The following is a 27,041-nucleotide window of genomic DNA, read 5'->3' on the forward strand; positions in this document are numbered from 1 at the left end:
CTTGGGGGTGGGGGGAATGGAGGCCCAAAGGGTAGGAAGGAGACCTAGAAAGAGGGGTGAGATGGAGACCCAGGGAGAAGTAGTGGCAAAGCAAGATGGTGAGATGGGGCCTTGCAAGGCTATAACCAAATTCAAATCCTGGCTCTGCTAGTTACTAATGGGGTGATTGGGCAAGTCATTTAACCTCTCTGTGATCTTGGGAAAATCACTTAACTTCTTTGGGCCTTACTCTCCTTATGGACAAAAAGGGGATGACAACAGGCCTGGCACACAGGGTGTTTTTCAGGATTATGAAAGTTAATAAAACTGCTGAGGTCAATATTTTGCACATAATAAGTGCTCAATAAAAATTAGCCTTCACTCCTATTATAGCATACATATTGTGTGCAACCAGATGGACTGGCTGGGGCAGTGATTAAAATGACTTATCTACTCTTCCCCCCACCCGCCAGGGAGGCCCCTGCCTCTTGGTTCTCAGGCACATTGAGCCTGGAAGGGCCTCCTGCAGTTGGCTGTCAATGCTGCTCCTCACTCACCTCTCCTCCACAGAGCTGAAGGTCAGGCCAGGACAGTGAGACCTGACTCCTTGCTCCTACCAGCCTACTATGGCTTAAGACCCAGGGCCAGGGTCCCGTTGATGTAACAGAGCAGAGGACCAGCAGATGAATGGACACCTTGAAACAGAGGAGCAGCAGGACCAGGTAAGGGACCATCTAAAAGCCAAGATCCTCATACTGTGGAAAGACAAAATCCGAAGCTTTTCTTTAAAAAAAAAAAAAAAAAAAATTGGAGGCCAGGCGTGGTAGCTCAAGCTTGTAATCCCAGCACTCTGGGAGGCCAAGGCCTGTGGATCACCTGAGGCCAGGAGTTCGAGATCAGCCTGGCCAACATGGTGAAACCCCATCTCTACTAAAAATACAAAAATTAGCAGGGCATGGTGATGCGCACCTGTAATCCCAGCTACTCGGGAGACTGAGGCAGGAGAATCATTTGAACCCGGGAGGCAGAGGTTGCAGTGAGCCGAGATCGCGCTGCACTCCAGTCTGGGTGACAGAGTGAGACTCCGTCTCAAAAAAAAAAAAAGAAAAAAACAGGGTCTCACTCTTGCCCAGGCTGGAAAGCAGTGGCACAATCACAGCCTACTGCAGCTGCAACCTCCTGGGCTAAAGTGATCTTCCCACCTCAGCTTCCCAAGTAGCCTCCACCATGCCTGGCTAATTTTTTTATTTTTATTTATTTATTTATTTATTTATTTATTTATTTATTTATTTATTTATTTATTTTGAGGTGGAGTTTCGCTCTTGTTGCCCAGGCTGGAGTGCAATGGCATGATCTTGGCTCACTGCAACCTCCGCCTCCCGGGTTCAAGCAGTTCTCCTGCCTCAACCTCCCAAGTAGCTGGGATTACAGGCATGCGCCACCACACCCAGCTACTTTTGTATTTTTCATAGAGATGAGGTTTCTCCATGTTGGTCAGGCTGGTCTCAAACTCCTGACCTCAGGTGATACGCCGGCCTCGGCCTCCCAAAGTGCTGGGATTACAGGCATGAGCCACTGCACCCAGCCAATTTTTTTATTTTTTCTAGAGACTAGGTCTCCCTCTGTTGCCCAGGCTGGTCTTGAACTCCTGAGCTCAAGGGATTCTCCCACCTCAGTCTCTCAAAGTGTTGAGCTTACAGGCATGAGCCACCGCGCCCAGCCTGGGAGCCCTTCTATAAGTGATTTCAGACCTTCTCTCCAGGCAGGTGTTCCAGTGGGATAATTTAGGAATCAGAGAAACTGAGGGGTTGAGGAGGATACTTATTATTATTTAGGTGCACTGGCCCAGTCAGATTAACATCGAAAAAGACTGAGCACCGAACAAAGAGTCAAGTTACCTTTTAAGTATTTCGTGGGGCAGGGGGAGATCTGTGCAGGGGGAAGCATATTATAGCAGCGAGAAACAAAGACAGTTATTCAATTCAGACATGCATTACATTATTTCTTACTTTTCAAGGAAAAACATGTTTTACGACTTGAGTTTATCCTGTCTAGTGACCTTGCAGCTGCACAGTTAGAGAAACAGGGTCTTCACGATGCCTGGGAAAGGGAGTTAGATAAGGCTCACTAGCCACAAACAGAAAAACAGGCAGTTCATTTTTAAAGGACTCAATCTCTTTCTCTTCCTCAGGGGGAATTGGGTTTTTTACATACAACTGAGTTTTTGCTTACACATTCTTTAATTTCTTTTAATTCCTGTTTCAGTGTGAATAGCTTTCTCCCTACTTCCCACACAGGACAGCTGAGGCCAAGAATTCAGGGGCTTCCCAGCAGTCACACAGCAAGTGTGTGTGAGCTGCAGGGTCCTTTCTCCTTTTCCTCCTCCCTGTCCTCTCGTCTGTGTGACTTAGGCTCTATGTTTGAATCTCAGCTTCTTTGCCCAGTGTCTCTGCCTTTCCTTCTCCCAGGGCCCCAAGCTCAGTTGCTGTGCCCCAGTCTCAGTCTTACTGGGTTTCTGTTCCCCCTTCTCTCCGTGTCATTCCTTGGCACATAATATCTGGTGCTGTTGCTACTGTGGGTTGGATGCTAGGTACATGATTTGGCAATAAGCAAACTTCTTCCTACATTTGTCTTTTTTTTTTTTTTTTTTTTTTGAGACAGAGTCTTGGTCTGTTGCCCAGGCTGGAGTGCAGTGGCATGATCTCGGCTCACTGTAACCTCTGCCTCTTGGGTTCAAGCGATCTCCTGCCTCAGCCTCCTGAGTAGCTGGGATTACAGGTGCGTGCTACCACACCTGGCTAATTTTTGTATTTTTAGTAGAGACGGGGGTTTTGGCCCAGTGAGGTGGCTCACGCCTGTAATCCCAGCACTTTGGGAGGCCGAGGTGGGTGGATCACGAGGTCAGGAGATCGAGACTATCCTGGCTAACACAGTGAAACCCTGTCTCTACTAAAAATGTAAAAAATTAGCCGGACGTGGTGGCACGTGCCTCTAGTCCCAGCTACTCAGGAGGCTGAGGCAGGAGAATCGCTTGAACCAGGCAGGCGGTTCAGTGAGCCGAGATCGTGCTGCTGCACTCCAGCCTGGGTGACAGAGCCAGACTCCATCTCAAAAAAAAAAAAAAGAGAGAGAGAGACGGGGGTTTCACCACGTTGGTCAGGCTGGTCTCGGACTCCTGACCTCGCAATCCGCCCGCCTCGGCCTCCCAGAGTGCTGGGATTACAGGCGTAAGCCACCGTGCCCGGCCTACAGCCTACATTTGTCACTTTCTAGTGAGCTCTGTCCTTGTCTCCTAATGCATATCTCTTTCTCTCTGTGCAATTCTATTTCTAAGTCTCCTAATATATACTTGCCTTTCTTTCAATTTCACCATGTCTTTGCCTCGGTGCATCTGTCCACAGCTTCACTTTCTGTCCCAGTTCCTCCCAGCCCCTGGGCTTCCAATATTCTCTCCCTCCCTCACCTTTGACCTAGAGATACTGTCCCCATCTCTCTGTCTCTGTCTTGCCATGTGACTGGTTCATTCACTGGGCAGATGTTTATCTCATGCCGCTTCCATTCTGGTTTGAGCCTGAGATAAATAAGTCTGAATTAATGAGCCTCTCCTTCGCGGCTTCCATTCCAGAAGTGTCTGTCTCCATCTGTCTCCGTGTCTGTCATTTTCAGGGTTTTCTTGTATCCTTACCTTGCACATTCTCAATCCCACCGTTTTGGTCTCTTGTTTATATCTCTGCTTTTCTCTGGGTCTCTCTGACTCTGTAACTGTCCGAAAAAAAAGTATCCTTCACTTTCCCCACTCTCCCTCTCCTCCCAGCTCTCTTATTGCCTCATCCAACCTCTCTGGGTCTCTGCCTTGCTCTGTGTCTGGATCGGATCTCTGGGCCTTTGTTAGGCGTGTTAGAGTCTCTGTCTTTGCAGCTAAAGATCTCCTCCCTCACGCCCCTTTTCTTTTGTGAATTCAATGGATGAGACAGGCCCACTCTCCCTTAACAAAGATGGCGACAACGGCGCTGTCTATGGGGCCGCGACGTCGTCTCCGCTGCGCGTCGGCCCTCACCCACGATGGCGGCCAGTCTCCCGAAGCGCGAGGCCCCGCCCAGTTCTCGGCCTCTCCCGCGGCGGGTCCCTGCACCAAGCTCGCGAGCTGACTGGCTCCACCCCCCGCGCCCTCGTATTGGTGCGGCCCAGGTCGGCTGCACGGCCATTGGCTGAGCGGATGCACACCCTCCCCCCACCCCTAGGTCTGATGGGGGCTGTTGGTGCTGACTTGCGGGACCGCCTGGAGGAGGACCCGGCGTGTGAGGAGGGTGCGGGGGTCGGGGCAGGGACCGGAGTCTAGGGGACTGAGGGACCAAGAGGAACAGAGACGCAGGCCCGGGACTGGGGCACCGGGGTGGGAGATGGAAATGGAAAACCTGGGCCAGGACTGAACCCAGCCAGGCCTGGGACTGGGTTCTGGAAATAAGAGTGCGGATGGCGGCTTGGGGGCCCAGGGCCAGACACGCAGGCCTATGGATTGGGGACCAATGGATGGAGACCCAGGTCCAGGTCTCGGGGACCCAGGGACAGAGACCCAGGCCCAAGACTGGAGGACATCTAGGGCTCTGTGCTTGAACCTGATTTGAGGTTCCCACAATGGGGCCAGGGCAGGTTTGGGGGTGAAGCAGACGTCCTGGACCCGAGAGAGCCGCTGGGGATGGGGGGCAGATGTAGTTCCTAAGGGTGAGTCCACAGGCGGTGGGGGGTGGGGGGCTGTCCTGGCGCTCTGGGCCTGGGGAATGTGAGGGGCAGGACTGGCAGGTGGCTGGGCGGGGCAGTGGGGAACAAAGGTGAGCGAAAGGAGGAGGCAGAATCCGGGCAGAGGGCAGGGAGAGGGCCTGGGGGAAGGGACCTCAGTCCTGCTCCCACCCGCTCCCTGGAGAGCAGGCGGCCAGACACCCAGGTCAGTGCTCAGGGACCAGCTCTTGGCCCCTGCCCCTTGCAGGCGCTCGCATGTGGCTCCTCTCGGACCCCGTAGTCCCTCTGTCGTATCCCTTATCTCCAGCTGTCTCCATGCCTGCCTCGTACCCCTCCTATTTGCTCTCCCTTCCACTCTGTCTTGCCTTTCTCGTTGGGGTGAAGAAGTCTTACTCTCTTAAGTATCTTTCATCAGCCTGAGTTTCACCTCATTGACCCTGTTTGTCTCCTCTCAGTGTTTCTCTGGCTCTCAGACCCTATCTCTATTGCGTTTGTGATTGTTTTGCTGTTGTTACCCACTGCACCGTATGGGGGGTGGGGGTGTCGGGGAGGTGTGTCTTTCAGTCTTTGCATGTCTGTTTCTGCATATCCAATCCCACTATCTATTCCCCTTCCTGTGCCTTCTTTTCCCCCAAAGCCCGTTATCATCACCCAACCACCTGTATATTTCAATCCTTTCTCTTGTTTATCTATTCCTATGAAGGCAAGGATTTGGGGCTATTTTGTCTCCTGCTGTGTTTGCTAGGCCTAGCACCGTGATTGGCACATAAAGGGTACTGAATACTTACTGGGGAATAAATGATTGGATGTTTGCATGCCCGGGTCTCCGGCCCCCTCTGGGATGCTGGTCTCTGTCCCGCATCCTCAAGGTCTGCCCACACCTGTCTGAGCCTGTCTGTCTCTGATGCTCCTGTCTCACCTGCCACTGCCCCTCATTGTCTCCTCCTGTCCACAGCCCCTGCCCCTCCCTGCCCCTGCCATGGGGTCCTGAATTCTCACCCCTTCTCTCCTCCCTTCCCACAGAGGCCAGACCAGGAGCTGACCGGGAGCTGGGGCCACGGGCCTAGGAGCACCCTGGTCAGGGCTAAGGCCATGGCCCCGCCCCCACCGCCACTGGCTGCCAGCACCCCGCTCCTCCATGGCGAGTTTGGCTCCTACCCAGCCCAAGGCCCACGCTTTGCCCTCACCCTTACATCGCAGGCCCTGCACATACAGCGGCTGCGCCCCAAACCTGAAGCCAGGCCCCGGGGTGGCCTGGTCCCGTTGGCCGAGGTCTCAGGCTGCTGCACCCTGCGAAGCCGCAGCCCCTCAGACTCAGCGGCCTACTTCTGCATCTACACCTACCCTCGGGGCCGGCGCGGGGCCCGGCGCAGAGCCACTCGCACCTTCCGGGCAGATGGGGCCGCCACCTACGAAGAGAACCGTGCCGAGGCCCAGCGCTGGGCCACTGCCCTCACCTGTCTGCTCCGAGGACTGCCACTGCCCGGGGATGGGGGTGAGGTGCTGGGCAGCTGCTCTATCCTGGAGCCACCTTGGTGTCTCTGCAGAATTTCCTCCATAGGCAGCTGTGTCTTTATTTTTCTGTGTGTCTGGGTGATGTATCTCTCTGGATCCGTTAGGAGTGATACACAGGGATGGGCTACAGAAGGAACAAAAAGACAAGAGGGCCGGATGTGGTGGCTCATATTTGTAATCCTAGCAATTTGGGAGGCTGAGGCGGGTGGATCACCTGAGGTCAGGAGTTCGAGACCAGCCTGGCTAACATGGTGAAACCCCATGTCTACTAAAAATACAAAAAATTAGCCGGGTGTGGTGCTGCGCACCTGTAATCCCAGCTACAGGAGGGTGAGGCAGGAGAATCGCTTGAACCCAGGAGGCAGAGGTTGCAGTGAGCTGAGATCGCGCCATTGCACTCCAGCTTGGGCAACAAGAGCAAAACTCTGTCTCAAAAAAAAAAAAAAAAAAAAAAAAACAGGCAGAGGTCGCGTGCAGTGGCTCATGCCTATAATCCCAGCACTTTGGGAAGCCAAGGCAGGCAGATCACCTGAGGTCGGGAGTTCGAGACCAGCCTGGCCAACATGGCGAAACCCCGTCTCTATTAAAAATACAAAAATTAGCCGGGCATGGTGACGGATGCCTGTAATTCCAGCTACTCGGGAGGCTGAGGCAGGAGAATCACTTGAACCCGGGAGGCAGAGGCTGCAGTGAGCTGAGATTGCACCATTGCACTCCATCCTGGGCGACAAGACCGATACTCCGTCACAAAAAGCAAAACAAAACAAAAACGCAGGCAGAGAAAAGTGATTTACATCTGCTGTTCTCTTGCTAGATTTATGTTTCTGTCTCCTATCCTCTTCCCCTTTGCATGGGTCTTGACCACAGGTGAGTCACCCAGGGTGGTGAGAGCAGCAGCCTGAGACAGGACCAGGTACCACCCAGAGTGATGGGTGCCAACAGAGGTCTAGGGCTTCCCTGGAGTTCAGAGGTGGCATCTAATCCTGCCTGGGGCCCCTAAGGGCTGGAAGTAACCTAATCCTGGGTAATAGGTGTTTGGGGTGAGGAAAGTGGGAACCACAGCTCTGAACTACAGCTCCTCCCACACGTGGGGACAAAGGGCATTTCATTTCACACCTAAGCCCTGCCTTTGTCTCAGCAGCTAGGAGTTGGGGCAGGGCTGCATACCTAGGCCTGGCCACATGAGAGCCAGCAGGTCCCAGGGGCCAGCCCTCCACCAATTCCGTTGGGGGCTGATGAAGGGACTGTTTCCAAGGTGGGGGGCCTGGGTCACTGGCCTCTGCAGACCCTAACCTCTCTCCACAGAGATCACCCCTGACCTGCTACCTCGGCCGCCCCGGTTGCTTCTATTGGTCAATCCCTTTGGGGGGCGGGGCCTGGCCTGGCAGTGGTGTAAGAACCACGTGCTTCCCATGATCTCTGAAGCTGGGCTGTCCTTCAACCTCATCCAGACAGGTAAGGGCCAGTGAGAATGGGAGCTGGGGGCTGGGACAGCTGAGTCCTAAGGGAGCAAAGTGGTGGGTGGGACTCCTGGGTCTATGGGGCTGGGGTGGGACAGCCTGCCTAACAGCCCGGTATCCCACTTCAGAACGACAGAACCACGCCCGGGAGCTGGTCCAGGGGCTGAGCCTGAGTGAGTGGGATGGCATCGTCACGGTCTCGGGAGACGGGCTGCTCCATGAGGTAGAGCAGGAGCACCCTGCCCCTAGCCCTGGGCCCTGGGGGACTATAGAGACTGCCACCAGGACCCAGGCTTCTGGTCTCCCACCCTCCAGGTGCTGAACGGGCTCCTAGATCGCCCTGACTGGGAGGAAGCTGTGAAGATGCCTGTGGGCATCCTCCCCTGCGGCTCGGGCAACGCGCTGGCTGGAGCAGTGAACCAGCACGGGGGGTAGGTTGAGGATACCACAAAGGGAGGGATGAGCCCCTCCTGGGGTGATAGGGACCCCTATATCTCCCACTCAGCCAAACCCACAATCAGTCAAGTAAATCAGCCTGCCTGTGGGATGCCTCACCCCCAGCTCCTGGACATTTTTGCCTGCCTGCTTCCCAGCTGTATCCCGAGCGCCCAGAACTCTGCCTGGCATGGGAGGCACTCAGTGAATTGTAGGGAGCAAATGAAAGAGATGACCAGGAACCTGGCCCCATAAGGAGTCGCCTGGAGGTGGCCCCATGGCTGTGGTGGGCCTGGGCCATGGCCTTCGTGGTCTCATTGCCACCTGCTTTCCTACCTGTCTCTTTCCCCAACCCCTGTTTGCTCCTTCCTTCTGTGTGTCCGTCCATCTCCGGCTGTGAAGATTTGAGCCAGCCCTGGGCCTCGACCTGTTGCTCAACTGCTCACTGTTGCTGTGCCGGGGTGGTGGCCACCCACTGGACCTGCTCTCCGTGACGCTGGCCTCGGGCTCCCGCTGTTTCTCCTTCCTGTCTGTGGCCTGGGGCTTCGTGTCAGATGTGGATATCCAGAGCGAGCGCTTCAGGGCCTTGGGCAGTGCCCGCTTCACACTGGGCACGGTGCTGGGCCTCGCCACACTGCACACCTACCGCGGACGCCTCTCCTACCTCCCCGCCACTGTGGAACCCGCCTCGCCCACCCCTGCCCATAGCCTGCCTCGTGCCAAGTCGGAGCTGACCCTAACCCCAGACCCAGCCCCGCCCATGGCCCACTCACCCCTGCATCGTTCTGTGTCTGACCTGCCTCTTCCCCTGCCCCAGCCTGCCCTGGCCTCTCCTGGCTCGCCAGAACCCCTGCCCATCCTGTCCCTCAACGGTGGGGGCCCAGAGCTGGCTGGGGACTGGGGTGGGGCTGGGGATGCTCCGCTGTCCCCGGACCCACTGCTGTCTTCACCTCCTGGCTCTCCCAAGGCAGCTCTACACTCACCCGTCTCCGAAGGGGCCCCCGTAATTCCCCCATCCTCTGGGCTCCCACTTCCCACCCCTGATGCCCGGGTAGGGGCCTCCACCTGCGGCCCGCCCGACCACCTGCTGCCTCCGCTGGGCACCCCGCTGCCCCCAGACTGGGTGACGCTGGAGGGGGACTTTGTGCTCATGTTGGCCATCTCGCCCAGCCACCTAGGCGCTGACCTGGTGGCAGCTCCGCATGCGCGCTTCGACGACGGCCTGGTGCACCTGTGCTGGGTGCGTAGCGGCATCTCGCGGGCTGCGCTGCTGCGCCTTTTCTTGGCCATGGAGCGTGGTAGCCACTTCAGCCTGGGCTGTCCGCAGCTGGGCTACGCCGCGGCCCGTGCCTTCCGCCTAGAGCCGCTCACACCACGCGGCGTGCTCACAGTGGACGGGGAGCAGGTGGAGTATGGGCCGCTACAGGCACAGATGCACCCTGGCATCGGTACACTGCTCACTGGGCCTCCTGGCTGCCCGGGGCGGGAGCCCTGAAACTAAACAAGCTTGGAACCCGCCGGGGGCGGGGCCTACATTCCAATAGGGCGGAGCCTGAGCTAGGGGGTGTGGCCTGGCTGCTAGAGTTGTGGTGGCAGGGGCCCTGGCCCCGTCTCAGGATTGCGCTCGCTTTCTTGGGACCAGACGTGATGCTGGAAGGTGGGCGTCGTCACGGTTAAAGAGAAATGGGCTCGTCCCGAGGGTAGTGCCTGATCAATGAGGGCGGGGCCTGGCGTCTGATCTGGGGCCGCCCTTACGGGGCAGGGCTCAGTCCTGACGCTCGCCACCTGCTCCTACCCGGCCAGGATGGCTGAGGGCGGAGTCTATTTTACGCGTCGCCCAATGACAGGACCTGGAATGTACTGGCTGGGGTAGGCCTCAGTGAGTCGGCCGGTCAGGGCCCGCAGCCTCGCCCCATCCACTCCGGTGCCTCCATTTAGCTGGCCAATCAGCCCAGGAGGGGCAGGTTCCCCGGGGCCGGCGCTAGGATTTGCACTAATGTTCCTCTCCCCGCGGGTGGGGGCGGGGAAATTCATATCCCCTGTTCGTCTCATGCGCGTCCTCCGTCCCCAATCTAAAAAGCAATTGAAAAGGTCTATGCAATAAAGGCAGTCGCTTCATTCCTCTCAGACCTTCTGCCCTTCCTCCATCCGACAGCCCGCGGGAGGACTCAGACTCCAGCACTTCCAGCAGCGCCTGCCCTCTATGGACGACAGCCCGGAGCTGCCCACGGGCTGCAGCCAGTATGCCAGGGAGCTGCCCTCTTCTTCCACAACAGCTGGCTCTGGGGTTCTCAAGATTTATTCAGGATCGTGTTAACGGAGGCGGTGGGAGGATAGGGTCCCTGACGTGCCGGGGACACACACAGAGAACCCTCCCCGCCCCCGCAAGGGAGGGGGGAGGCTCGCTTTTTCTTAAAAATATAAATGTATTTATCTGCATTATCACGTCCCTGGGGCACCCAGCTGGCCGGCCCGTGGGCCACAGGGCAGGAAGGGAACAGGGCGTAAGTCTCAGCAAGGCGGAGGAGAGCTCCGCCAGGTGGGGATGTGGGGCAGCCTCACAGGGCCCCGTGCTGGGCCTGGTATCGGGACAGCACGGCGCGGTAGTGGGACAGCTCCTGGCGCACGGCCACCACTTCCTGCCGCAGCAGGGCGTTCTCCTTCTCCAGGAAGGCCGCCCGCACCGATATCTGGTTCTCCTTGAGCCGCCGGGCGTCACGGGACCGCTTGGCTGCCTCGTTGTTCTTGTACCGCCGGCTCCAGTATTTCTCATCCTGCAGGAGAAGAGGGGGAGGGCACTGAGGTCCAGAGGGACCCAGGTCCCAGCGAGAGAGGAAGGGAGCCCCAGCAGCGGGGCCTAAACCACACCAGGTCTCTGCTGGGATAGGTACCCAAGGGTCTGCCTTTCTAGGGCCCTGGTTGCTAAGGAGATTGGGCCCCTAGCAACAGTAAAGGCATGAGATAGACCCCCCACCCTCAAGCAACTCGCTTCAAGTCTCCACTCTGCAAAGCGGACCCCAGCCCTCCCCACATGATAAAGGCCTGCAGTTAGCTCTTGCTTGCTAAGGATGCTTGTTCCCTAACAACAAGGCCTTCATGGTCTGAGGGCTTCTCCCAATGAAGAGCACTGCCCTGCCCTGCACATTGCCTTTCCAGATCCTGGTTGCTAAGGAAAGCTTGGTGCCCTGGTGATGGGGTTTGGTGTCCCATAAAATCCTCGCAGAGCTGGGGCCTTCTGACCTGGTTGCCAAGGCAACCTCATCCATCCTTGGCAAACAAAAGTGAGGTCTAAGTGGTTTCAATGACTGTGGCCAGCCTCTGACCTGCTAGCCTTGAACTGAGGCCAGAGAATAGCCTCCTCCCCAGTAGGACCTGACTGAGAGAAGAGCTGTCTCTTAGGAAAGGGGACTATCCTGAGACCTCCCCAGAGGATTATACCTAAAGTCCTCCCATCCTGGAAGTTGGTTCCTAAGGAAGACTCCTCCTTAGTAACCAAGGACCACTGGGCTCAGAAAGATGCTCTCTACTCCACTATTTAATTAAAGCCCAGTTCCTGCTTGTGAGGGTAAATCCAGTCCCTAGCAACAGGGCCCTCTAGAAGGAGAAACCACTGGTGTAGATCTGACTTCCAGGCCAGTCCTAGGTGCTTCAAGTAGCTATGTGTTACGCAAGGGTATGGCAAAGTCTTGTTTGTTTTTGAGATGGAGTCTCGCTCTGTCGTTCAGGCTGGAATGCAGTGGCATGATCTCGGCTCATTGCAACCTCCACCTCCCAGGTTCAAGCGATTTTCCTGCCTCAGCCTCCCAAGTAGCTGGGATTATAGGTGCCCGCTACCATGTCCGGCTAATTTTTTTTTTTTTTTTTTTTTTTTTTGAGATGGAGTTCTCACTCTGTCGCCCAGGCTGGAGTGCAGTGGCGCGATCTCGGCTCACTGCAACCTCCGTCTCCTGGGTTCAAGCGATTTTCGTACATTAGCCTCCCAAGTAGCTGGGACTACAGATGCGCGCCACCACGCCCAGCTAATTTTTGTATTTTTTTGTAGAGACGGGGTTTCACCATGTTGGCCAGGATGGTCTCCTGATCTCGTGATCTGTCCGCCTCGGCCTCCCAAAGTGCTGTGATTACAGGTGTGAGACACCACACCCGGAACATTTTTGTACTTTTAGTAGAGGCGAGGTTTCACCATGTTGGCCAGGCTGGTCTCAAACTCCTGACCTCAAGTGATCCGCCCACCTCAGCCTCCTAAAGTGCTGGGATTACAGGCGTGAGCCAACGCACCTGGCCCGGAATGACAAAGTCTTGTAACAGAAGCCCAAGCAACTCTTGCTAGGGAAGACTCCAGTAATGGCAAAAAACAAAATGAGGCAAAGATGCAATGACTGCTCAAATCACCCCAAATCAGAAAGTGGCACTGGCTGCTAACAGAAGCCTGAAGTCTCCCACCAGTGAGAAGTCCAGGCCCAGGAAACAAGGCCTAAAGGGGCTGGCACAGTCTTCATCCTAGCCAAATGCAATCACTCCAAAGGAAGTCCCACATCAGAGATCAAAGGCCTGCTGAGTAAGGAGAGACAGGCCACAGGCTGATATCCCATTGCCAAGGGAAGACTGTCCTTCGCAAGTGTGCCTGGTGGAGCTCTGGACCCAAGTAATAGGAGAAGCTCCAAGTCTCTACAAGTAGACCTAGCAGAGCTGGCTGAGTCAGCACCCCACAGTGACACTGTCTTTTGTTTTAAGACAAGGTCTCGCTCTGTTGCCCAGGCTGGAGTGCAGTGGTGTAATCTTGGCTCACTGCAGCCTCAACCTCCCAGGCACAAGCAGTCCTCCCACCTAAGCCTCCCAAGTGGCTTGTAGAAATGGGGTTTTGCCATGTTGCCCAGGCTGGTCTTGAACTCCCGAGCTCAAGAGATCCTCCTGCCTCAGCCCCCTAAAATGCTGGGATTACACGAGTGAGGCCCCTCGCCCAGTTGACACTGTCTTCATAAACCTCAGGCCCCTGCCCCCTTGTGCCCCGTGGCCAAGGAGGACTAATCCGTGGCTGCAGGCCAGGAGAGGCTGAGCACTAATCCCAAGGAGAAGCCCAGGCTTGACTGTGAGAAAAGGCCCTTCCCTGGCTGTGGGGCATGTCTCCAGCCAAGTCTATGTCCCACATCCAGCTCTGCTCACCTTCTGCTCCTCTGGCACCTGGATTTTCCTTGCCTTCTTCATGATTGGCTGGGGCTTAAGTTCCTCTTCTGAGAAGCGATGTCTTCGAGGGTCAAAGGTCTCGTGGCCAGGAATGCTTGATAGGGCAAGATCAGCTGGGTCGGGTTCAAAGGTCATCAACACCTCCACGGTGTCTGGGTCCACAGGGCTGGGTGTGTCCCGAGAGGTCAGGCCTTGGGGAAACAGCACGTGTCAGCTGAGTGTGTATTTTAAGGAGGGGGTTTCCTGAAGCTACCTCTTGCTGTGGTATCATAGCCACATGGAAAGTCCTTCTGGGATCTAGCATAAATTCGGCCAAGGATTAATCTCCCTAATATAAAATATGAAGGTTCCCTTGGCCAGGCGCAGTGGCTCATGCCTGTAACCCCAGCAGTTTGGGAAGCCGAGGCGGCGAATCACCTTTAGTCAGGAGTTCGAGACCAGCATGGCCAACATGGAGAAACCTCATCTTTACTAAAAGTACGAAAATTGGCCAGGTGTAATGGCGGGTGCCGGTAAGCCCAGCTACTAGGGAGGCTGAGGCTGGAGAATTGCTTGAACCCGGACCCTGGAGGTGGAGGTTGCAGTGAGCTGAGATCATACCACTGCACTCCAGCCCGGACAACAGAGCGAGACTCCGTCTCCAAAATAACGAGAAAAATGAAGGTTCCCCTAAGCCATAAAGATGCTTAGAGATCATGGAGCCATATCCACCTTTACAAACAAGGAAACTGAGTCCCAGTCATAACTGACTTGCCCTAGGTAACATATGAATCAGGGCTATTGCTTCTACACTTGATCTTAGCCAAAAGGCCGAGAAGCGATGGGGCTATTGCTTCTAAAACCTCAGGACTTCAGATGCACAGTCTAGCCTGAATCCTACTTACCAAATCCACGACCTAAGCTTAGACCCCAGACTGTCCAGAGAAAAAGAATCTACTGCACTGAAAAGCTCTCAAGTTAGAGTCTAAGAGCTACTCGCTGGGAAGAGGAGGAGAAGCTGCTCTAAGGTTCCAGAAGATTGGTTCGAAAGGAGGCGCCTGTACCTTTAAGCACCAGCCAGCCGGGGCCAGCTAAGGACACAGGTTCAGGGCCGAGTCACGTGCTGACGCCTGCTTCCCTCCTCCTCCCTTCCTTCCAGGCCCCCCTGCCATCGGCGCCCTCACGTTCCCCCGGCCCCGCCCCCTCGCGCTTGAAGGCGCCTGCGCGAAGCGCGGAGGAGGGATGGGAGGACTCACGTGGCGCAGGAATGTGCCGCTGGGAAGGGTAGGGCCCTGGTTCGGCCCGGAGGTCGGACCTGGAGCAGGTGTGCCCAGGAATCCCCGACCTGCAGTCCGTCCCTGGAGACCTCAATGTGCCCAAAGGGAAACATCTTTCCTCTTGCTCTTCCAGTCACTTAGTTCCACTCAACCTCCAAAGATTCCCAACCCCCTGCTCTCCGGGGAGCATCGGCCTCCTGGACCTTCCCAGAACCCCCGCCACTGGGCTACCCACGATTCTGGGATCCCAGGCCTCTCCTAGGAATATAGGAAGCTTGGCCCCAGCCCCAGTTGGAGGATCCAGAAACAAGATCCCTAATGTTTTCCCTTCTGAAGAACTCTGGGACCCGGGGCTGCAGCACGCCCCACTGGGGGACCCAGGGACCTGGGCTGCCAGTCTCTTATGTCCTGGGTAAACAGAATTCTGTGCCTCTCCTTTGCCTTTGCCCCTGTAAAGGACCTAGGAGCTCCAGTCCTATCCCAGTTCCATCGATTATGGGCCCAGATTCGGGGGTCAGTCCACTCCCCAGTAAATAACTCTGGTGTTCCGGACTTCCAGTTCTGGCTTCACGAGTATCCACATCGTTTGTCCCCAAGTCCCACAGAAAAACCCACAAAATCTCATTGGGCAGGCTTCCTGGAATTTAGGGTTCCAAGTCTCTCCTCCCCTATGGATCCAGAAGACCAAGTCCCTGACCCATTAAGAGACACCGAATCTGGCCCCCTCCCACGACACCTCTCGACAACTGGACACAGAATTCGAGGCCGCAGCCGGGTCCCACGGTCCCAGCCCCCAGCGTCGCACAGCCCCGCCCCCTGAGTCCAAGCCCCGCCCCGTCAGGACCCGACCCGCCCCCTTCGCCGCACCTGCGCGGTGGCCGCTGGCGGTCCCGAGGGCAGCCCGGGCGGGGGCGTGCCCAGGAGAGGAGCGGGGGGAAGCCGAGCCGCACGAACCCGGCCCTGGGGAGGGTGCGGGCGTCCGCGCGGGCGACGGCTCCGGCGACGGGCCACCGGGGGGCGGCGGGCTGGGCGGGAGCCCGTGCTCCAGCAGGAAGGCGTCCAGGTCTACGTACTCCACATCGCCGAACGGCAGCGTGCGCTCCCACAGCAGTGGCGCCAACAGACCCGGGGCGGGCACCGGCCCCGGGCGCCCCCGCGGGGACCCGCCGCCCACCACTGCCCCAGCCGGGGCATCCGCCGGGCCCGCAGTCTCCAGGCCTGGCCCAGGGGTTGTGGCTGCAGGCAGGGCCGCCTTGCGCTCCTTTTCCTTCAGGAGACCTGCGGGCCGGGAAAGACGGGTTGGGATGAGGGTGAGGTGGGGGAGATAGAGATGGAGAAGAGACCCCGAGTCCGAGAGGCACAGGGCGGAGATCCAGAGAAAGAGGGGACGGGGGGTCGGAGAGGAGAGATGGGAGAAAAAGGGACGGAGACGCAGAGTGGGAGAGAGACCCAGAAAGAATGGAGACGGGGGTGGCAGAGACAGGTGGACAGATTCACAGAGATGGGGACAGAATGCCGGGAAGGAATAGACACACAGAAAGACAGCGAACCAGAGAAAGAGAGACGGAAGTTCAGGAATAGGGGGGCAGGGACAGGGTAGGTGGAGGGTTGGGCAGGTGAGAGAAAAAATGACAGCTCTGTAATTCACTGTAATTACCCAACCCCCATCCCCTGCGCGCTGTACCCCCTTCCCCTCCCCCACCATCTGTAAGGGGCAGGAAGGGGCTCTATTCCTGGGGCACATTCCTCATCCCTAGACTCCATGTGACCCCATGACGCCCCGCCCAAGCCCGTGTCACCACCGTGTGAGCACCCGACACACCCCCTCCCTGGGACCCCAGGGGTCCAGACTCCCGGACCAAAAGGACCAAGAGGAGGCTGGGGCCTACACTCTTGTGAACTAAGCGGGGAGGACGTTGGGGACGTTGGTGCCTGGGTCCTTAGGGTGGACGGGCTTCAGAGCCGGCGCTTTTGGGTCCTGGGCGCTGAGGGATGTAGGGGCCTAAACACCTGAGTAATTGAGTAGATTAAGGTTGGGAAGATGGACTCCCCGCACACAGGTTTCTATGGGACCCCACCCCACGGCACCTGAGTCCCTAAGGGGGTAGGGTGTCCGAAGTGGGTGAGATGGGGGTTAGAACTCACAGCTGGCCGGCTCTTTGGGCTTGCTGGTCCCCTGCAGAAGGCTCCGCAGCCCAAGCAGCGCTCCCCCGCCAGGGGGTGTCCCGGCCGGGCCGCCCAGCAGCAGAGGGGCCGGGGTCCTGTCGCTCACAGGCCGCGCCATCGCCTGGCACCTGCCCCCAGGCTCACGGGTTCATGGAGAGGCGAAGGGCTGGCCTGCCAGTCACCAGCACACTCCAGTGGTTTGGACGAGTGTCTGCCCAGGGGCGGGCGAGTGTAGCCTGCAACCCTCCAGTATCCAGAACGCTGCAAATCCTAGGAGCGACGGGGATTTGAGGTCCTCGGTGCAGAAACGTGCAACTCAAGAGGGTCCCGGGAGATCATGCAATCTGGGCGAGGGAATGTCCAGATCAAGCGGTCGGCTCTTTGCAACCGAGGGTGAGAGGGGACTCAAGGCGCTCCTTCTACAAGGTGGGCGAGCCTGGCTCTTGCAAAATCTGCAGCTCTCGCAACGGAAGGCGCTTTGCAATCTGCACCGAGAGGTGTGCGCGGAGGGGCGGAGGAGGGGGCAGGAGGAGGCGGCCGCCTTGAGGCGTGGCCAAAGCAAACTTCTTTCGCGGAAAAAAAAATCCAAACCAAAACACCCGACGCCACAGCGCGCGCCCCTCCTCCGGGTCCCCGCCCGGCGCGTCCAGCCCCGCCAGCCTCTATGGGCATGCACCCCAGCCGCGTGCCTCCCTCCGGCTGCAAACACGGACCAATCGTCTCCGACACCTTGAGACGCACAGCCAATGGGGCCTCTGGGTCCGCCAGGGCCCAGGAGGGCGCGTGAGGGGCTCAGCGCGTGAAGTTGCCTTGCCTTTCGGTGGGAGGCGGGACACTGACCTACATTTGCCCAATGGGAGGCGGTACTGGGGGCGGGACCGTGACCCAGTTTGGGCCAATGAGGCAGGCGGGAGGGGGAAGCACATGGCTCTGCTCGTGCTGCCTGATGGCGAGGGGGGTGATAGGGGGAAAAGGGGCGCCGCTTAAAGGGGCCGCGGTCCTAAAGATGGTTTTGAGAAGCAGGAAGCCAAAATACCGAGAGCGGAGGTTTAGAAAGAGGAAGATTGGTTTCCGGAAGAAGTCTGTTCTTTAATACCCAAATGTTTCCCCACCGCGCCTAGAATCAGACCACTGAGAAACAGGAAGTATTCTGTCCCTTTAATAGCTTTGTTTTAGGGGTAACTCCCCTCGCCTTGTGGGGAGGCTTAGGACGGGCGGGTGCAATCCTCGAAGGGGAGTCTCAGCGACCATGGGGGACACCATCCACTGTAAGACAGAGAACAACGGCAGGGGGCGTCAGTATAGGATGGAAGGGGCGGGGGCTGCGCCGCGCTGAGCTCTACCGTCGGAAGTCTGCGAGCGGGGAACCAGAATGTACCAGGTCGAGAAGCACTGGGCTGAACCACAAGAAGCCAATAGGAGGGGGGAATCGGGACGTCCAGATTCAGCAGTAGGCTGAACTACTTGAAGGTCTTCATGGGGGGGTGTGGACTGTACCATGTTGCGAAGCCGGGGGGGGTGTGAGATTCCTGGGCTAAACCACAGGGAGGCAGAGGTGGAGGGAAGGGGTTGTACCTTGTAGATTCTCAGTAAGGGGGAAGGGAGTATCAGATTGTGGAACAGCGTAAGGTAGTACGACTTGGAAAGGGAGAGAGGATCCAAATTGTACCATTTTGGAAATTCACAGTAATAGGAAGCACAGAACAGTAGGTAATTGGACCATAGGAAGGCAGGGGTCAAGGGTTATAGACCAAGTTACAAAGCAGTGAAGAGGAAAGACAAATCGTGGGCTAGCAATGGCCTAGGGCTGGCAGGTGGACTGTACCACATAGACATGTAGGGAAAGAGAGAAAAAGAGACAGCTCACGAGGCTAGACCATATAGACGCAGGAAGGAGGATGGGACTGAATCACACTGAGACACCAAGGGGAGACACATATAAGCGGGTTAGCCCAAGACTTAGAGGGGGTGCAGACTGGACCATACCATGCAGGCGGTAGTTGGGGCCTCGGCAGCGCCTCTCGGGGTGCCGGGGGTCCCTGTTGCCCCTCAGTGCCCTGTGGGCCAAGGGCTGCAGGGGCCGGCTGTTACCGCTGAGGCTCTGGAAGATCTGAGATGGAGGATTCTGGCTCAGGAGTCTCAGGGAGTGCATCTGCAGTGGGAGGGTGGGAAACTGGGAGTGAATAGTGAATGGTCTTGGTGACGTCACGCAGGAAACCCCGCCCCTGGGAGCAGGTGGGCGGGGTCTGTTCTCAGCCCCACCCACCCCCAAGGTGGTCTGACCCTCTTACCTACTTGAGTTCAGTCTATGAGGAGAGGGAGGGCAGGTGAGCAAGGGGATGCCCAGGCCAGTGAGTGGAGTACCCAGGCCTAGGAAGGGCGGTGCGGACAGAGGGTCACCTGAAGGGAGGTGATATTGAGGGCCCGGTCAATGAGGATCCAGGTGACAGTCTCGGAGCAGGGCGGGGTGCTGAGAGAGCCCTGATAGGTGATGAAGCCGAAGGATTCAGGGAACAGGAGCTCCAGGCTCAGGTCTTGAAGAAAGTAGGCATCATCTGCGGGAATATCAGGCCAGAGTAAAGAGGGGTGGCACTCTTGAACCCCCTCGTGTGTGACCACTGCCCCCAGCACGCCAGGGACTTACTCTTGTAGGAGATGCGAGTGATGGTGTCGCGGTTAAGGAGGCGACTGAGGAATGGGTTAGAGGTACTGGCAACCTGTGTGGGGGTACGAGGTGAGGACACAGGAGCCCAGAAGTCCAAGCCCTCAACCTTCTCCTCCCCCAGGACCCAGGAGTCTGGGCCTCCCAGCACCCCGCTTCCCTCAGACCCCGGGTTCCAGGCACCCAACTGCTCCGTCCCTCCGAATCTCGCCTCCGCTCACGTTGACAAAGAGGCTGAGAATGGCCAGGCCATTGGGGCCGCGGGAGGCAGCGCTGAAATTCCCGTAGAGTTCCTGGTTGAAGTGAATGAGCTGCACCTGGGGGTAGCACAGAGCATGGGGTCCCCCAGCAGAAGGGGAGGAGAGCATGACCCCAGCTTTGGGGGCCCGAATCAGGCTGAGGATTAGTGCTTAGGGTGGGAGGCCAGTTCTGTGGAGGAGGATGGGGTGAGACACTAAGAGGGTGAGGTGGGAGGAATTGGGGTGACTCAGGGCGGAGGGTCGCGGGTAAACAATCAGTGGCCACTACCTCAGCAGAGAAGCCCTGGTGGTTGATCTGATGTTCCGAGCCGGCTCCGTCGCGAGCTCCAAACAGCAGCCGCAGTTCACTGAGTCGGTGGCTATAAAGGAGGGGACCTCCAGACACATTGACCACAGGTCGGGGTGCAGGCAGGAAGGAGACATGTCGGCCGGTGTTGTACAAGGTTCCCCGGAGCTGTGGGAGAGGCGGGAGCTGTCAGGGGGCCGGGAGAGCTCTTTTATCTCTCGTTTCCCACGCCTACATTTTCTGATTCCAACAGTCTTTTTTTTTTTTTTTTTTTTTTTTGAAACGGAGTCTCGCTCTTGTTGCCCAGGCTGGAGTGCAGTGGTGTGATCTCGGTTCACCGCAACCTCCGCCTCCTGGGTTCAAGTGATTCTCTTGCCTCAGCCTCCCGAGTAGCTGGGATTACAGGCATGCGCCACCATACCCGGCTAATTTTGTATTTTTAGTAGAGACAGGGTTTCTCCACGTTGGTCAGGCTGGTGTCAAACTCCCGACCTCTGGTGATCCACCCGCCTCAGCCTCCCAAAGTGCTGGGATTACAGGCGTGAGCCACCGCACCCGGTCTTTTTTTTTTTTCTGGGGGGAGACGGAGTCTCGCTCTGTCGCCCGGGTTGGAGTGCAGTGGCGAGAGCTCCGCTCACTGCAAGCTCCGCCTCCCGGGTTCACGCCATTCTCCTGCCTCAGCCTCCAGAGTAGCTGGGACTACAGGCGCCCGCCACCACACCCGGCTAATTTTTTGTATTTTTAATAGAGACAGGGTTTCACCGTGTTAACCAGGATGGTCTGGATCTCCTGACCTCGTGATCCGCCCGCCTCAGCCTCCCAAAGTGCTGGGATTACAGGCATGAGCCACCGCGCCCGGCTTTTTTTTTTTTTTTTTTTTAAATAGAATCTCACTCTGCTGCCGAGGCTGGAGTGCAGTGGTGAGATCTCGCCTCACTGCAACCTCTGACTCCTGGGTTCAAGCGATTCTCCTCCCTCAGGCTCCCGAGTAGCTGGGACTACAGGTGTGTGCCACCACACCCAGCTAATTTTTGTATTTTTAGTAGAGACAGGGTTTCACTGTGTTGGCCAGGCTGGTCTCAAACTCCTGACCTCAGGTGTTCTGCCCACCTTGGCCTCCCAAAGTGCTGGGGTTACAGGCGTGAGCCACCGTGCCTGGCCTCCAACAGTAATTTAATCATTCAACATAATTTGAACACTGACGACTTTCCAGGCTCTGTGCCAGTCTGTAAGTTGGTGCCCAATATTGGTGAATTTGTTTGATTAACAAATATTGACTGAGCTGGTGCTATGTGCCGTGGATGCAAGAATAGAGCAATAAACAAGTAGACAAAAGTCCTGGGCCTTATGGAGTTTATGTTCTAATGAAGGCAAGACAGACAATTGTGAATCACATAAGTAACTGCTTAATTAATTACATCCTGAGCTCATGTTTGGGGGAACTGGGAGCTCTGAGGTGTCATGGGGAGCTCAGCTTAGATGGGGGATGTCAGGAAAAGCTTCCCTGCAAAGGTGACATTTTATTTTTATTTATTTATTATTTTGAGACAAAGTCTCACTCTGTCACCCAGGCTAGATTGCAGTGGTGCCATCACAGCTCACTGCAGCCTCAAACTCTTGGGCTCAAACGATCCTCCTGCCTCAGCCTCTCAAGTAGCTGGGACCACAGTCACATACCACCATGCCCAACTAATTTTCAATTTTCATTTTTTTTTTTTTTTTTTTTTGGTAAAGAGGGTTTTCCCTATGTTGCCCAGGCTGGTCTTAAATTCCTGGGCTGAAGTCATCATCCTGCCTTAGCCTCTGAAAAATACTGGAATTACACGCATGAAGCACTGCACCTGGCCAAAGGTGACATTTTAATGGGGACCTGAAGGATAAGCAGGGGTGACTTGCAAAAGAACAAAGAGAAGGGCATTCCAAGAAGAGGGAACAGCAAGTGCAAAGGCCCTGAGGTGGCCTGTTTGAGTAACAGCAAAGAGACTTCATCGAAGTCCAGTGAAGAGAGGAGAGAGAGGTTATGGGGGCTGAATGGTGCAGGACCTTGTGGAAAACAGTAGAGAGTTTTGTATTTTTATTTAAATAAACTGCATATATAGGCTGGATGTGGTGGCTCACGCCTGTAATCCCAGCACTTTGGGAAGCTGAGGTGGGCAGATCACCAGAGGTCAGGAGTTTGAGACCAGCCTGGCCAACATGGTGAAACCCCATCTCTACTAAAAATACAAAAACCAGCTGGGTGTGGCGGTGGGCGCCTGTAATCCCAGCTACTTGGGAGGCTGAGGCAGGAAAATTGCTTGATCCTAGGAGGCGGAGGTTGCAGTGATCTGAGATCATTCCATTACACTCCAGCCTGGGCGACAGAGCGAGACTCCGACTCAAAAAATAAAATAAAATAAAATAAAAATAAATAAACTGCATATATATAACACATTTGCCAGAGTGCCAAACATATAGTAAGTGCTATGTAAATGTTTGCTGTTATTACATATCCTAATAGGAGGATTTTGAGCAGGAGTGATATGATCTTATTTGTGTTTTAAACATCTCTCTAGCTGTGGGGTGAATAGATTGCAGGAAGTTGAGAGGCAGGCCAGTGAGGAGGGTACGCCACCAGTCCAGGTGGCAGATGATGGTGCCTACATGAGACTGGGGGCAGTAGAGGGCGTGATAGGTGAAAGGATTTGAATAATATTTAGCAGCAAGGCTAGAAAGAACATGGATTGGAAATGGACATGAGGGAGAGAGGATAGGATGGGGAATGGCTTTGAGGCTTTTGGCTGGGGCAGCTAAATGAAAGGCAGTGCCGGCTCTTATAAGAAATGGTATTGGCCAGGCGCGGTGGATCACAGCTGTAATTCCAGTACCTTGGGAAGTCAAGGCAAGGAGGATCACTTGAACCCAGGAGTTCGACATCAGCCTGGACAACATAGTGAGACCCCACCTCTACAAAAAACTTAAAAAGTTAGCCAAGCATACTGGCATGTGCCTGCAGTCCTGGCTTCTTCCTTCCTTTCCTTCCTTCCCTTCCTTCCTTCCCTTCCTTCCTTCTCTCTTTCTCTCTTTCTTTCTCGCTCTCTCTCTTTCTTTTCTCTCCCTCTCTCTCTGTATTTATTTCTTTCTGAGATGGAGTCTTGTTCTGTCACCCAGGCTGGAGTCCAATGGCGTGATGTCAGCTCACTGCAACCTCCGCCTCCCGGGTTCAAGCAATTCTCCTGCCTCAGCCTCTCAAGTAGCTGGGATTACAGGCACATGCCACCACACCCGGCTAATTTTTGTATTTTTAGTAGAGATGGGGTTTCACCATGTTGGCCAGGCTGATCTCGAACTCCTAACCTCGTGATCCACCCACCTCGGCCTCCCGAAGTGCTGGGGTTACAGGCATGAACCACCACACCCAGGCATGTCCTAGCTATTTTTGAGGCTGAGGTAGGAAGATCACTTGGGCCCAGGAATTTGAGGTTACAGTGAGCTATGACTGGGCCACTGCACTCCAGCCTGGGTCACAGAGTGAGATCCCAATTCCAAAAAAAAAAAAAAAAAAAAGTATGGTTCCCAGCATGGTATTATAAAGCAGGTCCCAGCATTCATGCTACGCTGCTTGGTTTGAATGCCAGTGCTGGCTCTCTGTGTGATCCTAGGCAAGTAACTTAACCTCTGTGTGTCAGTTTCTGCATGTATATAATAAGGTTAATAATTGTACCCATTTTGGCTGGACGCAGTGGCTCATGCCTGTAATCCTAGCACTTTGGGAGGCCGAGGCAGGTGGATCACCTGAGGTCAGGAGTTCAAGACCAGCCTGACCAAAATGGAGAAAACCCATCTCTGCTAAAAATACAAAAAATTAGCTGGGCGTGGTGGTGCATGACTGTAATCCCAACTACTCGGGAGGCTGGGGCAGGAGAATCGCTTGAACCTGGGAGGTGGAGGTTGCAGTGAGCTGAGATCACATCACTGCAGTCCAGCCTGGGCAACAAGAGCAAAACTCCATCTCAAAATAATAATAATAATAATAACAATAATAATAATTGTACCCATTTTGTGGGGTGGTTATGAGATGAGAGGCTTATCAAGCTTTTAAATCTGCCTGGCACAGGAAATGTTCTGCTTTTCATTGCTTCTGCAGAGATGGGGAGACTAGGGGACCATGCTTGGGATGGGAAGAATGGGTGATCCATTTTACAGTGTAAGCAGCCTCCTCTCCACCCACTGGGTGTCCCCTCCTCCCCCAAGGCTGCTCTCCTACCTCAGCACCCCATTCCCCAGCCTCTATTCATGCCCATCCCCAGTGGGTTCAATAGCTCCTCCCTCCAAGCCCCTTACCTTCTCTCCTCCAGTGCTGAGCCTTAATGGGGGCAGAAAGGGGTCATAAAGAACCCTCTTCAGCTCCACATCCACGGGGCTCTGCCGCTTCCCCACAGCACACAGACTCCACGCTGCATTCACCAGGCCCCAGAAAGGAGGCCCTGGGGGTGGGGTCGGAGTAGGAGGACAAGGAGTCAGAAATAGAGACTGGATCCCAGGGCTGGTATCTGCTGAGTGGGCTGTGGTCTGGACTCCCAGATCCCAGGGGAGGAGGGGCTAGGGACCTAGACTCCTGGGTCTGAGGGAGGACTGGGCTCAGATCCAGAATTCTGGGTCCTAGAAGAATCTTGGAATAGTTTCCAAGTTTAGCAGAGACGGGTTTCACCAAGTTGGCCAGGCTGGTCTTGAACTCCTGACCACAGGTAATCCACCCACCTGGGCCTCCTAAAGTGCTGGGATTTCAAGCGTGAGCCACCGCGCCCAGCCGATCAAACCCATCTTAAGCCATTGTAGATGGAACTACAACTCCCAGCAGGCCCCAGTGCTACCAGCCTACCCCTCTGCTGCCTACCTGCCCCAGAGCCCCGTGGGAGTTGTAGTTCTTTTTTTTAAATCTCTCTTATCCCACAGCTGGATTATTATTAATGTGTTGGGGAGAGAAGCTGCAAGAGAAGGCTGGACAAGGTGGGGGACGGGGCCACCCAGCCTCTGGTTCCTAGCAGGAGCCAGGACCTTCCTCTCCCGGCACACACACACATAATCTCCACCCCCACACTTTCCTTCCACTCACTCCCACTCACTACTTGAAATGCGCATGTATAATGTCCCATGGTGAGCCCCTGGGGTTCAGAAGCTGGCCCGACTCCTGAGGGACAGAGGAGGGGGCTGGGACTCCTGGTCCTGGGGGGAGGAGGGAGCTGGGAACCCAGGTTCCTGAGTCTGAAGAAGGAGGCGCCGGGAGGGCCGGACTCCTGGGTCCCCGCCTTGGCGGCACCTGGCACGAAGTTTCCCTGGAGATTATCCTTGTAGCTCCACCAGTCCTCGGGGTCAGGTGCTGGTCCGATGTGAGCTGGGAAGAGAGCAGCCTGAATCCCTCTCCTTGGCATCCCCACCTCCACCCTCCCTCGGGGGCTCCTCCCGGGAACCCCAGGTCTTACCTGCTGCCCCCAGTGCAGCCCAGAGTACCAGCGCTCGAGGGGCGCTCAGACGAGCTGCAGCCCCCATCCCCAGGAGGCCTCCGAGGGACCCCTGCCCAACGCCCTGCCCCCCTCTCTCAGCTCCTCTGTCCCCTCCTTCTGGGACCCTGTCCCTCCAGGACTTCCAGCTTTCCTCTCCTCCCCACAGGGAGTCCCAGTTCCCCAAATGCCAAAGCAGCCAGGGACTGAGATCCCCCCTTCAAACCCACTCTTCTTCTCTCTCCCGTCTCTCTGTGTCTTTCCTCTTTCCTCTGCTCTTTTCCCGGAACCCTCCAGTCTCCCTCTAGCTCCTGATCTTCCTACTCCTCTCAGCCTTCTGCTGCCCCCAGGGCTACCTCTTGGTTCCTAACCCACACCTCCTCTCCGTTCTCTTTTCATTAAGCTCTCCCAAGCCACCTAACTCCAGGTCTCCATCCCGCATCTCCTCCTCCTCCTCCCTCTCTCCTTTCCAGCTCCTGCCTCTTCTCCCCTCTCTCCTTCTTCACCTCCTCCCGCCCTCCCTCTGTGTCGGCCTCCAGCTTCGTGCTCTCCCCACCTCCTCCTCTCCTGCCTCTTCTCCCTGTTTCAGTCTCTCTTCTCTCTTGTCCCTTCCTCCCTCCTCCCCCTCCCTCTCTCCTCTCCCGTGGTGTTATTTAATTTTGTTGTTGGGCTGGGGGAGCAGGTGATCTCATAGCGGCAAACACTCCTCGGGTTGGCTTGGGGTGGGGTGTGCGAAAGGGCAGGATTCGGAAGGAGGTAGGGGGCTGGTCCTCGGCTCCCAGCCGCGCTGGGGCCACGCGGGCGGGGGTGGCCGGGACACCTGGGGCCGGGAGCAGGCTGTTTCCATCCTCCGCAGCAAGGGGAAGGGGGGGCGCTTAAGGTGGAGCTGGGAGTGGCTTCGGAAGTCTCCATGCTGGGGGCCGCCGGCCTTGGCGGATGCAGGGTCCCCCTGCTCGCTGGGACCCAGGTTGGAGCCGCTCCAGCGCCCGCAGCCCCCCTTCCCCGCCCCAGGGCTCCACTGGGTCCTCTGCCTGGGGCTGCCTTAACGGGGCCGGGGGATCCCCTGGGAGCCTGAAGTGCAGTGAGGGCTGCTCGCCGGGAGGGGGAGGCAGAGACCTGGCGAGGGAGAGAGAGGCGGGGAGGAGGAGCCGGGAGGGCAGAGGCGGAGAGCGGGAGGTGAGGACCCACATCTGCGGAGGCTGGGGAGGGGAGGGGAGCCTGAGATGGATACGGAGAGGAAGGGCGGAGGGACAGAGGGTTAGAGAGGCAAGAACAAACCGCCAGGCAGGAGTGAGGAGGAGGGGGAGGAGGAGGAGGAGGTGAAGGAGGAGGGGGAGGAGGTGAAGGAGGAGGGGGAGGAGGTGAAGGAGGAGGGGGAGGAGGGAGAGGAGGGGGAGGGAGAGGAGGGGGAGGAGGGGGAGGAGGGAGAGGAGGAGGGGGAGGGAGAGAGGAAGGAATGAATGAGAGAGATACAGATAGAGGCAGAAAAGGAGATACAGAGACGCAGCGAGACAGACATGGAGACATAGAGACACACATAGAGATAGACAGAAACTCAGAGACCAGGCAGCAGATGGGGTGGGGAGAGACAAAAAGAGAGAGAAAGAGCGATCCAAAGACA

The 27,041-nt window shown here is 56.5% G+C and overlaps 3 protein-coding genes across 12 annotated transcripts; 1 reads left to right on the top strand and 2 right to left on the bottom strand.

Annotated features, from left to right (window-relative positions):
• The first annotated feature begins 549 nt into the window (after positions 1–549).
• Positions 550–10,253, top strand: SPHK2 (sphingosine kinase 2). 8 transcript variants are annotated; one of them, XM_003814080.5, is made up of 6 exons: positions 550–701; positions 5,740–6,211; positions 7,537–7,686; positions 7,820–7,914; positions 8,007–8,122; positions 8,529–10,253. In XM_003814080.5, the coding sequence occupies exons 1-6, from the start codon at positions 663–665 to the stop codon at positions 9,619–9,621; spliced, it is 1,965 nt and encodes a 654-aa protein (XP_003814128.1). In that variant the 5' UTR covers positions 550–662; the 3' UTR covers positions 9,622–10,253. The 8 variants fall into 8 exon arrangements, with proteins under 8 accessions (XP_003814128.1, XP_034802709.1, XP_003814131.1 ...); XM_003814083.4 differs by having other exon boundaries at positions 567–701; positions 5,917–6,211; XM_008966704.5 differs by lacking the exon at positions 550–701 and adding an exon at positions 2,839–4,286.
• Positions 10,254–10,409: 156 nt separating this feature from the next.
• Positions 10,410–17,427, bottom strand: DBP (D-box binding PAR bZIP transcription factor). The gene is made up of 4 exons (XM_034946819.3): positions 16,712–17,427; positions 15,434–15,844; positions 13,290–13,501; positions 10,410–10,900 (listed from the first exon to the last, which is right to left on the bottom strand). The coding sequence occupies exons 1-4, from the start codon at positions 16,848–16,850 to the stop codon at positions 10,685–10,687; spliced, it is 978 nt and encodes a 325-aa protein (XP_034802710.1). The 5' UTR covers positions 16,851–17,427; the 3' UTR covers positions 10,410–10,684.
• Positions 17,428–17,869: 442 nt separating this feature from the next.
• CA11 (carbonic anhydrase 11) lies at positions 17,870–26,231 on the bottom strand. Of its 3 annotated transcripts, none has more exons than XM_003814084.8 (9): positions 25,403–26,231; positions 25,240–25,314; positions 24,264–24,406; positions 19,923–20,108; positions 19,616–19,711; positions 19,377–19,449; positions 19,133–19,287; positions 18,719–18,884; positions 17,870–17,998 (listed from the first exon to the last, which is right to left on the bottom strand). In XM_003814084.8, exons 1-9 carry the CDS (start codon positions 25,467–25,469, stop codon positions 17,973–17,975), a joined length of 987 nt encoding a protein of 328 aa, XP_003814132.1. In that variant the 5' UTR covers positions 25,470–26,231; the 3' UTR covers positions 17,870–17,972. The 3 variants fall into 3 exon arrangements, 2 of the variants coding, with proteins under 2 accessions (XP_003814132.1, XP_008964948.1); XM_008966700.6 differs by having other exon boundaries at positions 19,583–19,711; positions 25,403–26,228; XR_008622072.2 differs by lacking the exon at positions 17,870–17,998 and having other exon boundaries at positions 18,848–18,905; positions 19,024–19,287; positions 19,583–19,711; positions 25,403–25,958.
• Positions 26,232–27,041: the final 810 nt, after the last annotated feature.

Source organism: Pan paniscus, chromosome 20, assembly GCF_029289425.2.
Source record: "Pan paniscus chromosome 20, NHGRI_mPanPan1-v2.0_pri, whole genome shotgun sequence".
Classification (NCBI taxonomy): Eukaryota; Metazoa; Chordata; class Mammalia; order Primates; family Hominidae; genus Pan; species Pan paniscus.

What these genes read in the sequence shown, in the direction of transcription:
- DBP (XM_034946819.3), bottom strand. Translation starts at nt 16,850, where the DNA reads ATGGCGCGGCCTGTGAGCGACAGGACCCCGGCCCCTCTGCTGCTGGGC. An exon ending in CGCCAGCGGCCACCGCGCAG is followed by an intron (nt 13,502 to 15,433) that starts GTGCGGCGAAGG and finishes TGTTTCCCCAAG; the next exon opens with GCCTGACCTCTCGGGACACA. An exon ending in AGGTGCCAGAGGAGCAGAAG is followed by an intron (nt 10,901 to 13,289) that starts GTGAGCAGAGCT and finishes CTTCTCCTGCAG; the next exon opens with GATGAGAAATACTGGAGCCG.
- SPHK2 (XM_034946817.3), top strand. Translation starts at nt 5,515, where the DNA reads ATGATTGGATGTTTGCATGCCCGGGTCTCCGGCCCCCTCTGGGATGCT. An exon ending in GCCACTGCCCGGGGATGGGG is followed by an intron (nt 6,212 to 7,536) that starts GTGAGGTGCTGG and finishes CTCTCTCCACAG; the next exon opens with AGATCACCCCTGACCTGCTA. An exon ending in GAGACGGGCTGCTCCATGAG is followed by an intron (nt 7,915 to 8,006) that starts GTAGAGCAGGAG and finishes CCCACCCTCCAG; the next exon opens with GTGCTGAACGGGCTCCTAGA.
- CA11 (XM_008966700.6), bottom strand. Translation starts at nt 25,469, where the DNA reads ATGGGGGCTGCAGCTCGTCTGAGCGCCCCTCGAGCGCTGGTACTCTGG. An exon ending in GGCTGCACTGGGGGCAGCAG is followed by an intron (nt 25,315 to 25,402) that starts GTAAGACCTGGG and finishes CTCTCTTCCCAG; the next exon opens with CTCACATCGGACCAGCACCT. An exon ending in ACCAGGGCTTCTCTGCTGAG is followed by an intron (nt 19,712 to 19,922) that starts GTAGTGGCCACT and finishes TGCTACCCCCAG; the next exon opens with GTGCAGCTCATTCACTTCAA.